General features: G+C 36.5%; 1 protein-coding gene across 5 annotated transcripts in view; it reads left to right on the top strand.

Annotated features, from left to right (window-relative positions):
• Window positions 1–12,270, top strand: part of CTNNA2 (catenin alpha 2) — a 1,548,366-nt gene that overhangs the window by 1,454,935 nt on the left and 81,161 nt on the right. For all 5 annotated transcript variants that reach the window (XM_056824737.1, XM_001364449.4, XM_007477790.3 and 2 more), the window contains exon 14: window positions 2,485–2,598. In XM_056824737.1, coding sequence (XP_056680715.1) covers window positions 2,485–2,598 — 114 coding nt within the window. The remainder of the gene's footprint in view (window positions 1–2,484; window positions 2,599–12,270) is intronic.

The following is a 12,270-nucleotide window of genomic DNA, read 5'->3' as shown; positions in this document are numbered from 1 at the left end:
TCTGAGTATGGATTTGAACTCAGATCTTCCTGCCTCTAAGCCCAACTCTCCATCCAGTCCGCCGCATAGTTACCCTATGCTCTCTATCATGGATGACTGATGAATGTGTATTAAATTTATTTGAACTTGATCTAATCTGCAACTGAATCTTCTATTATGAAAGTTTGGAGTTTCCTTCAAGTAGCTATAAAACCTCCTTGTAGATGAGGACCCTCGACAGTGTCTTGGTCAATAATTATGAAGACTATAGTTATGCAGATCTTACCATTATAATGAAGCTTAGTAGAATATATGATTTCCATGAGGGAAGTATTTTATGACCAGAAAAAATCAATTAATACTTTAAATCTCAGATAGCAAAATAAAGAAGAAAATAATCTGAGAAGATCTATTATAAATGGATTTTTATGAATGTAGTCAATGACAACTCTTTCTTTTGAAAATTGATATTAGTCATTTCATTACATAAAAGCACCCTTCACAATATGGTATATGGTCTATCTCTTTATATTAGTTAAGTTGATAAGACAAGAGAAAGAATAAGAATGATGATGTTTCATTTAGACATGGTCAGAGTTGACTCTTCTAGGAGCTCAGCATTGAGTTGTATTACATGAAAAATTGCAATCTTTACACAGAACACCAAGGGCTGAGCTAATTATTTGGAAGAATTATCCTGTAGATTTAGAGGTGGAAAAGATCTTAGTGGTCCTTTTACCCAATATTATTCTGTTGCCTTTATAGGATACCATATTGTTTAGCCAATTAGCTCTTAATGAGTTCAGATTATTTGAACGTTTGTATTCCTACTATATGGGACCACTTGTCTAAATTTATCATGGTACCCTCAATACCACCCCAATAGCCTTGCTACTTCCTTCCTTCCTCCTCCATAAGTCTAGAACCATACATTCTTAGACTGGGAAGAAACTTTAGGGCTACCCCAGCTCAAATTCTTCACAATTTATGTATTCCTCCTTTAAAGATAGAATTTCAGGGAACAATTAATGTAAAAACAAAGAAATTGGACAAGGGAGGATATTGGATAAGACCAGCTCATCCTGAAGGCTCTTCATAGAAAGAATCCCCCTAGAAGACAGAATCGCCAACACAACCTATGAACTTGAGCCTTGTCTGCTTAATATTATGGTATGGTCAGACTATACAGGTGACAATCAACATTGGAATATCCCCTACTACTTGAAAGATAGAACAGTGCAGTAGATAGAATGTTTAGTGTGGAGTCAGAAAGATCTATGTTCAAATAGTCTATCTGGCAATCATTAGCCATATGATCATAGTGAATGTCTCTTAAACTTTGTCTTCTACATCTGGAAAATGGGCACAAAGGAGTATATTCCTCCAAGGGTTTTTGTAATGATATAATGTATATTAAGAACCATATAAATCCATTACAATTGTGATTGTCAGTATGAATTTAAGCAATTGATATTGTAAGTGCATCCTCCTTGAAGGAATGTATGACTTGGAAGTATAGGACTACCTAAGTGCAACTAGTTACAATAAAATGAGCTTCAAGATTCTTTTCAGCTATGATGCTAAGATATTTAATAAGGATGGAGAAGATGATGCTGTGAAGAAAGATTGAAATAATAAGAGACATTTCATCTAGATGAGAGAAGACTTAATGGGAAAAGTTTGGCTCTCCACATATTTTGTGAAACATTCAATTTAAGGTAGAAAGGAACCTTAGAATTGATCTGGTTCTCACTTTTCATTTTACACATGGAGAAACAGGTCCAGGGAAATTCAGTGGGCCAAAGATGACTTAGATAGTAAGTACCAGAGGGGGGCATTGAATCTAGCTCATCTGATACCAGAACCTTGTCTCTTACCATTATAGAAGGGCTGTCATGTGGAAGAGAGTTTAGACTTGTTTTACCTGCTCCCTTAGGGTAAAATGAGGAAAAAGGACTAGAAATTACAGAAAGCCTCATTATAGAGTTTCCTGATAATTGAATGCATTATCTAAAACTAGATTCGATTGCCTCAGGGCCTCAGAAAATAGTCTTTCCCGTACACTAGAGGTCTGCCTGTTAGGCATACCGTGACTGGAATCCTGTTTTCCAATTTGATTTAAATTAGATGGCCCCTGAGATCCCTTTTAACTTTAACTTTGGATTTTCATATTCTTTGGGTCTGACCATCACACAACCACCATTACTTCTGTACTATTTTTTTTATTTCAGATTGGATCACTCTAGCTTAAGCCAAATGTTTAAAAGTCCAACTTATAATAAGCAATGGTCAATGACTTTTATTTAAGGAAGAGGACCTGGGGAAATTCAATTCCGAAATGATTCTATTTTAGCCAGCACTTGCCTTTGTAGCCCAGCCAGTGTTCAAGGAAAGAGATAGAAGTTCTCTTCCCTGGGAAAGTATTGGTTTCAATAAAGCCCCATAATGTGGGTTGCTGTAGGCTCCTTAAAGAGTCTGTCTCACCCTCTTCCTTTCTATCTATAGACTCCAGAAGAATTAGAAGACGATTCTGACTTTGAACAGGAAGACTATGATGTGCGCAGCCGGACCAGTGTGCAGACTGAGGATGACCAGCTCATTGCAGGACAGAGTGCAAGGGTAAGTAAAAAGCCAAGACCTTGGCCAGCCCTTGAAGTGCTTTTATGAAAAGAGTTACTTTCTCAGAGTAAGCCACTCTGATCTCCTAGGTTCTCTGAGAATGGAAGATCAAGGATAGTGTACAGATGATGCCATAATGCTGAGTTTGTTTCAATCATTTATTTGTTTTTTTTTTTCCAATTGGGTAAAGAGCACTCACACATGGGTAATTAAAAGAAATACAATAGAATTGTCAATCAGTACAATATGCTCCTATACCCCTTAAATTGTGAATGGGTTAAACCATCCCTATCACTACCTATGCTAAATAATTTAGGAGCAGAAGCAGAATTAGAACTCTAAGCTATTCTAGTACTGTTTCAATTGCACCTGGATTCAATATAAGAGAAAACTGGTTTAGGGTAATGTAACTCAAATGTGAAAGATTTTAAATGTACTAAGGCTCTCCGATGTTATTTTTACTAAAAGAGACAGGGGTTAAAGTACACATGTTTATATGGTTGTGTCTTAAAGAAGGATAATGCCTGCAATTGGGACTTAATAAATGATTGCTAATTTGATTGATTATATTGATGGATGGGAGACTGGAAGATTGGAAACTATTGGATGACAGGGGAAGGGAATGGTGGTACTGGAGTGAGAGTAGATTCAAATTATTTATCAGATCCATAATATCTATGTGACTTTGGGCCAGACACATCTCTTGACCTCAGTTTCCTCATGTAAAATGAGGGGTTTTGGTTAGATGACCTTGGAGGTCCATTCTAGCTTGATATTTATAATCCTATGAACTTATGGAATTGAAAATTTATAGTGAGGGCAATACAGGTTGAAATTGAGAGCAGAGGCAACTCTGAGAAGATGAGAAACACTTACTGGGCTCATAAAAGGAGGAAAATTCTGGGGGGAAGAGTCAAGGGATGATATCAAGTAGTGATTTTAATGGGGGGGAGGAATTTTTTTTTAATTTTAATATTATTTTATTTGGTCGTTTTCATACATTATTCACTGGAAACAAAGATTGTTTTCTTTTCCTCCCCTCCCCTCCCCCCCCCCCCCGCCTTTCCCTCTCCCATAGCCGACGCATGATTCCACTGGTTATCACATGTGTTCTTGACTCGAACCCATTTCCCTGTTGTTGGAGTTTGCATTATAGTTGGGGGGGAGGAATTTTAATTTGAAACTGGGGTGCTTCTGGCCCCAAGTCTGGAAGACTTGCTTCATTACTAATTAAGTTTTTAAAAGAAGTCCCTACGGCAAAGGAATGAGTGAACAATATGGTGGAAAGAGTTGGGCTTCAGCAAACAGTAAGTAAATGGAGAGAAAACTGAGAAGATCTGAAAATGACCATGTAAGGAATGTCAAACTGTGAATTTAAAAAGTCAGAATGAAACCTTTGTCTAACTTCAAGCATAGTCTGAAAAGCAGCCTCACAATTGAAGGATGTCAGTAGTCTTCTGGAGAGTCTTCCTAAATCACATCAGTTCACTCTCTTAATTTTCCTTTCACTCAGCTGTCAAATGATTTTCTCAAGTTTTAGCTGTGATCATGTTAACTTCTTATTTAATAAATTTCAATGGCTCACTAGTATCTGTTGGATCAAGTATAAAGTCCTCTTTTCTATATTTTAAATCCCTTTGTAAACTGACTCCTTTCTGATGTTGCCATTCAGTTATTTTAGTTCTTTGACGTCGTGAAGGGTTTCATTGACAGATACTGGACTATTTAGCCATTTCCTTCTCCAGCTCATTTTAAAGATTCAGAAAATGGGGGAAATAGGATTAAGAGACTTGCCTATGGTCACACAACTAGTAAGTGTCTGAAGCCAGATTAGAACTCAGGAAGATATCCCTTCCTTCAAGCCTGGCTCTCTATTGACTTCTCTACAACACTGCATGACCCCATTTCCCCCTCAATTTCTTAAACATTAAAGTTATTCCTTCTAAATCACACCTTTCCCCATCATAGTTTAGCATAAGAAATTAATTAGAATTTGGTGGAGAGATAGTTTTTCTGAAGCCACAGATGACATATGAAGGCCAACAGACAACAGAGAAAAGTTTAGAAACTAAGAAATGCATTTGTAATCCAAAACTTATAATAATTTATTGTAAGCATCTCAATTACCTTTTCTGCTACAAAACAAGGTCCAAAAACGTTTATGTGTATTTTCCAGATTGTGGGGGCATTGTGCCCCTAATCCACATGGCATAAATAGCATGAATACCTGTCCCCTTTGCACTCTAGAATCCATTTATACTAGACTACTTGCTTGTCCTCATACACAACATTCAATCACATTACTCCATATCTTTTCAATGGATATATCTTATAATATCAGTTTCCAACTCTCCCTCCTTCTAGTTCCTCCTCAGCTCTGTCTCCTGAGTCAGATTTTCCCAACTTCCTTCAAATGTCTCTCTGCAAGAGGCCTGAGCAATTTGAGGGCAGGAATTGTTTCTGATTTTTATTGGACCCTATCACTTAACATAATTGTTTGTTGAGTTGCCTCAACTCTAGTCTCCTTTAGTATGCGATTCAGAAACTGTCAATATTCTGCTTTAGACTCACCCTCTTCCTACTTGATTCCCAATTCCTACCATCTAGTTTTTCCACATTAGATGGAAACTACTTGACCTTACCACCATGTCCAATCCGTTTATCCATATTTGATCATCTTTACTTCTTCTAGATCCCAAGCCAACTCAGTTCTTTCCTTTCTTAGACAGTGTCCCTCTGCTGCAGACTAGAACCTTTCCCATATTCTGAACAAGCTCATTTATACCTCTGAACTGACTGAACAGCTCTGTTTATGCCTCATATGGGGACCCTACACCCCTTGTAACCTCATTAGTGGCCTCACTTTCTTCAATTTTTCCCAATTTACTGAATCAGGATGAGTGATTTCTTTATGCCCAATAATCTTGCTTCCTTTCCTTATAAGACTAGACAATAAGTTGATTCTATTATGTCTCTATCATGATACAATTCTCTTTCGACCTTCAAGTGATTCTTCGTATTAATTCATTTTCAGGCTATGTGGTATCTTGAAAGAATATTATATTCAAAAATCAGAGGCCCTAGGTTTGAATACTGCTACTGCTACTTAATACCCATCTGATGATAGTAAAAATCACTGAACCTGTTGAGATGTCAGGTTCCATATTTCTAAAAGGAGAAAATTAGGGTAGATATCTTCTAAGGTCTTCCCCAAATCTAAAGTGATGCTTCTATTATTCTCTTACTTCATCCTTGAAATAGTCTCCCTTATTCCAAATACATAAAATGACATTCTGATCAAATAACCTGTAGGAGGCATTTTGCAAACTTTATAGCATTATAGAAATGCTAATTATTTTATTCATATTTTTTATTAAGTGATATTAATTCCTCCCCAACTAACTTTGCTACCTGTCCCTAGACATCAGGGCATGCTTTATCTTCAGATCCCATCCCCAAATCCATCCCATCCCCAAATACAAAACATTTTACTCATCTCAGTCCTCACTACAATTATATTAGGTAGTTATTATTACCTATTATCTTAATTTTACAGATTCAATAACTGAGGCTCAGTGAGATAGAGAGACCTATCCAGGGTCAAACAATCTTTGTGATCAAAAGAAATGGAATTTGAAAACAAGACTTCTGACTTCAAGCTTAAGGAGGGCTCTTTCCATTATCCCTTGTTGACTCTTCATCACAGATACTTATGAATTGGGGAAGTTAATTAAAATAAGGGATTTCTTGGGAATATAGACACATAAAAGGAAAACAACCAATCTACTGAGTCAACCTATAAATTAAATAAAACTTTCATTTAAACCAATTCTTTGATGTCTTAACAAACAGGCTATTTAGTTAATTCATTCAGAGGACCAACCATTTCACAAAAGGGGGAAAAAAGAGGAAAACAAGATCACATACAATACTGAACAAACTATTGGTGGTTGTATTGACTTTGTTGAGCACTGACCAGTCAATTTAGTTAAAAATTAACCCAGGTAGGTGCAGGCTTAGTTTCACAACATTGTTTCAGTGAGAAAAAAATAAAATGGATTTTATCGAACATTCTGGTACTATCTTAGGAAATTAGTATTACATAGAAGAAAAAATACTGTATTGGAAGCCAAGAAAACTTGAATCCCAGTTCTCGAAGTTACTACCTATATGATATTGGTCATTTCAATTAATTTATCTAAGCCTTAATTATTTAATATATAAAAAGAAAGTAAGGTGTTTGGATCAAATTATATCTTCCTATTCAAAATTCTGTGATGTTGCCAAGTATCTTTGCTTAACTTTTCTGTAAAGATAAATGAATGATGCCCCAGAGTGATTGCTTAATGTCTGTATTACCCATACCACACAGCAGTTCAGTTCATTCAATTTAATTTAATTCTGTCCAAAGCAATTCAATTCAAATTCAATTGACATTTTTATAATAGTAACTTATTGTCAGGAGTCACAACTGTCAGAGACACGAAGACAAAAAAATGACATAAAAAAGGCATCCTTGCCTACGAGAAATTTTTGTTTCCTATTATTGATACCCAAGTTTGGCAACCCAACCCACATGTTGCTAGTGTTCCAATGTCATTCATAGTTTTCTGTTCCTTGAATAACTTTTCACCAGACATGATGACACCAAGAGGGATAAAGGGAACAGAATTCCATATTTGCTGGGTTGACTTGAAAAAAGCTTTGAGGTCCTTCATGTGGTCTGTGTAATTAACTTGCAACAGAAGGGATTTGTTATTCAGTCAGCCTAATTTTAGCAATGCAATTATATCACGTCAAACCAGCGATGGAGATTAGTACTGTTAAGTTAGAAATAAGATCAAGTCTTTAATTGCTTACACGGACACATTAACTCAGAGATGGACTGTTTGATCAACGAATGAGGTTGACTAGGACAAAATGGTAAAGTTAGTAAAATATGCCTGTGGTATCACTTTTGTAACTGACCTTTTGACTGTTTTTGGCTTCATGCTCAAAGCGTCATTTCTGTTCCCCATTTCTACCTGACTTCCCTCTTAAATGCTAATTGATATATCCTGCATTGTCCCTCCCTCAGGGGAAAAAAAAGGACATTTAAATAGGAAACTCTTCAAAATCATATTTGATACAGATGACCAAGTCATAGGATCAGAAATTTAGAGTTCATAGGGAGTTTCAAGGTAATGTAGTCCAACCTCCAACCCGGATATTTTAAAAAGAAGGAAACGAACCAGATGTGAAGTGAATTGCCTAAGATCGCATAGATAGTAAATGACCAAACATTGATTCAAATCTTCATCTTTCAACTCCATATACAGCACTCTTTCCATTGGTCCAAGCTGGCTAGGAAAACCTTAGAGAAACAAATGAATTACTAATAACAGAACTTTAGATTGATGAAGCAGCTTTTACCAGGGCTCTCCTTCCCCCTCCCTCCCTTGTACTGTCACTCCCACCAAATAAGACCATATAAGCAATGACTTTATGGAATTGGAGAACATTTGGATCAATGATTAATTTATAGTAAGAAGGAGAGGCTCTAAATATGAGACGAATAAACCAGAGCAAAACCCAACCACTATGGGTATTGAATCTGTCTATGCTTTTGACAACAACTTGGAGCTGTCAAAGTCTCTACTACTCTGCCATTGATCAGCAGAGTTTCTTCTGTTCCTCAGAATGAAGTCCTACATTTTATAAAGGACTACCAACATATTCAGAGGTTGTTCACTTCATTTTTTCTTGTTTTACTCCTCTCTTTCCCTTTCTCTCTCTCTTTCTTTCTTTCTCTATTTTTCTTTCTTCTTTCCAATTTCCTTTTTTCTTTTCTTCTTTATCCCTTCATACCTTCTTTTCTTTGTCTGCTTTGCTTCTTACATCCTTCCCTCTCTCTCAGTTCCTTTACTCCTTCCTTTCTTCCTTCCATCCTTCCTTCCTTCCTTCCTTCCTTCCTTCCTTCCTTCCTTCCTTCCTTCTTTCCTTCTCTTTTCATGTCTAGTTTGCCCTTTGTTACCTAGGAAAAAGTACACACAGAAAAGGAAATCAACATTCTGAGTTTCATAGCCAAACTTCCTGCTACCAAGAACCAGAGGAAATCTGGATATGGTGGGAATGCTTGAAATCACTGCTACTGGGGTCATTCAGTCAGTTGAATAGCATTAAGCACATGAATTCCTTTGCTGGTGACCTGTATGCTGCCAACATTTGATCAGTATTTATTAGAATTTTCTCTGAAAAAGACAATTTCTTATAAGCTTGTCTCTAATTCATTCAGCTGAGAAACTCTATTCCTGCAATATTTGTTGACAACTTGCCTTTACCCTTGTCCCTGGTCCTGGGACATTTTTCTCATTAATTGTGTCCCAAGGAAGTTTGGGACTTGGGTTGAAGATGGCTGATATCTCTGCCTATATGAGTTCACAAGAAGGCAAGCTGTCAGCCTACCTATGCAATGACCTCAGGGTAGTCTGGGTATAATGAAGGATTTTAAAGTCTCACATAAGGCTCATAGTATCAAAGAATTTTAGAGTTGGAAGAAGTGATGTGATAGGAAACATTTAATAATCATCTCAAAAAAGTATACACCACAAAACCATTAGTTTAATTTGCATCTTTAATATTTTCTTCATTTTATTAAGTCCAGAAAATAAAAAAGCAGTAACTCATTTTCTGATTTGTACCATTTCTGTTTTCAAAGTTTAAATATTCACACTGAAAATTTAACAGTCAGCTCTCATGAGCCAGTAGGAGCTGGCTCCAGCACACCATGGGATCAAAGGCAGCTTAGCAAGTATTTATCTCAACCCACAGCAGAAAAAGAAACCCCACTACGACTTCCCTGACAAGTGGTCTTCTAATATTTACTTAACACCTTCAAAGAGAACCTAACTCTCTATGGCAGCCAATTCCACTGTTTCAATTGTTAGAATTTTTTTCCCTTGGCATTAAGCCTAAATTTCTATCTCTGTAAGTCCCAGCTTTTGTATTGCTGTCCATTTGAGTCAAATAGAACAAGTGTAATCCATCTTCTTCACAATAGCCTTTCCAATACTGGAAGAAAAAAGGCACAGATTCCAGAGGAGATATAGCTCAACACCCTGTGAAGATGCCATTCATTGACAATAAATATTGACCTTGAAAAAAATGGTCTAGGCTATGTTTCCATGGTGTTTAAAGAGCTTGTTGAGAAATCAAACATTCTACTAATAAAATAATTCTCTTCCTTTTTAGAGTATGATGAACTGAACTTTTTTTCCCCATTACTGAACTGAATCATTTAATAAAAGTGACATCTTTATAGCACTTTAATATTTACAATCCATTTCACATATATTATCTCATTTGAGCCTAATGCCAACCCTATGATGTCTGTTCCTCACACATTATTGTACCCATTTTTAAATATAAGGAAACTGAAGATCATGGAGGAATTGTGAATTGCCCACAATTACTCAATTGGTAAATCTTAGAAGTGAGATTTGAACCCAGGTTTCCTAGAATCCAAATTCATTGGTGTTGTTTCCTTGTCCATGGTCAGCATGCCTTGCTTGTTCTGAAGCTCTTGGTGTTATTCTATTATCAGTACCCCTTCTACTTACTTATGTACGTATTTGTTCATTCATCTATTTATTTATTTAGTAATCTATTTGTTTTGCATTTATTTATTGAAGGAAGGTAATAATGAAATTCTATCCCTTCTTTTATTTTGTTGGGCATGGCTCATAGAAGTGAAAATCATTCATGACATGAGGAGCATTGAGAACCAAGGACTTTAATGAGCAAACCTGCATGGCAGCCATCCTCATTTATATATGTACTATCAATAACCAATAAGGATGAAGTCAAAAGCAAGAGAGCATTTTGATTTGTCAGCCATTCAGAGTGTAGTTCATTTCTTCTTGGCCCCTGAATTTCACTTCCTGGATAGAATCAGAGAAATTCTTTTTATAAGGGACTCCAAAAAAAAGAAAGAGAAACTGAAGAACATATTTGGAAGAAATGAAAAAGTGTCCTTCATACCTCCTTCCTTTATTGAGAGACTTGGACACTTTCTCATTAAGCTCATGTACTGTTTTGAGGAATATGTGTATGTATATGCATGCATGTATGTCTATATTCTCCATTCTTCCTATCTGCCTTCTATGCATACCGCAGAATGTGAAAGCTAGAAAGGGCCCTGAAGATAACCTATTCCAGAATCATAATTTTAGAAATGAGGAAATTAAAGTCAAGAGGAATAAATGAAGTGACTCATCCAGGGTTACCCAGTGAATCAGAAGAGAGCTGAGATGAAAATCAAGAATTCCTGGCTCCCAATTCTTTTCACTATTCCACTATGAAGACAAAGAGAAGAGACCTAGCTTTAAAGCATAAGGCAAGATACTAAGAGGAATGAATATGGAGATCATCTCCTCATCTAATCATAAACATGCTGTCTTAAAAGAGAAAAAAAAAAGCATTTTTATTATACCGTTTCCATTTATGATAAGGTAGATAAGGTATAAGCAATCAATGAGCAAGAAATATTGGATATAAGTTTAGAAACAGAAATACCTCATGTATTTTTAAAATACCAGACAAAGAAGGAATCAATAGCCATTGTTTCTGGACCTTGTCTGCCATTGACACAATTTTGAGAGATTTAAATGACCATCTCAACAGACATAGCATCCCACCTGAAAAGAAATTCCTAATATATCACACCTGATGAATGATCCTATAGCCGTGATGGTCAATCCTTTAATGACCGAATGCCCAAACTGCATCCTCACTATGCGTGTGAGCTGACGCCTTGCCCCAGATAGGGGAGGGAGAAAGCACTCCCATTGGACTGCTAGGCAGATGGGTTGGTCATGTGAGAAATGTCCCCGGGGACATGTGGAGAGGGGGAGGGTAGGAACACTCTCTAGCATTAGGCATTAGGCATTAGGTTTGCTAACAGAGTCCTATGGACTCTGCTTGAAGATTAGGTAAAGTAGATTACTATTCCACTCAGAAAAAAAAAATAGCTCTGTTATGAAAGTAACATTTTTCTAATTTCTGTTTTTTTTTAAATAACATCCCTGACACCAAATTTTAATATGTATCTTCTTCATTTCTACTCATTGATGTTTTATTGGTTTTGCCCTCTGGAGCCAAAGAGAATGAGTCACATCCTTTCTCTACATGACAGCAGGGCAAATAATTGAAGATAAGTGTCATCCCCACACCAATCCCAGAATGCCTTTTCTCTTGGATATCCTCAGCTCCTTCTATTGGTGCTCATCATGGACACAAGGACCTTCAACTTGCTACTTTCCCAAACCTGGATATCTTTCATCTTCTCAATACTCATTGTAAATGTGTGACTGGAACCCAAACCTGACCATATGAATCCAATTATGCTCTTACTGCAGCAAAATATAGTAAGACTATGATGTTCTTACTCCTAGAATCTGTCTCCTCTTTGTTCAGGGCTATAATTGGTTTCCACATCCCTTTATTCTGTCTAATTCACAACACTAATCATATAAGAGACTGGTATTTTGATATAGGAAGATTGTCTTCCTGGGAGTATCAAAGAAGATAAACTTGTGTATATTAGTTGCAATTGCTGCTAACCCATGAGAAATAGCCAATCCCCATTTGCCAGTGATATATTTAGACCTCATTAAGAAGTGAGGGTACTCTTAG

The sequence above is a fragment of the Monodelphis domestica genome, chromosome 1, assembly GCF_027887165.1.
Source record: "Monodelphis domestica isolate mMonDom1 chromosome 1, mMonDom1.pri, whole genome shotgun sequence".
NCBI lineage: Eukaryota > Metazoa > Chordata > Mammalia > Didelphimorphia > Didelphidae > Monodelphis > Monodelphis domestica.
This window is presented reverse-complemented; position numbering and strand designations above follow the sequence as displayed.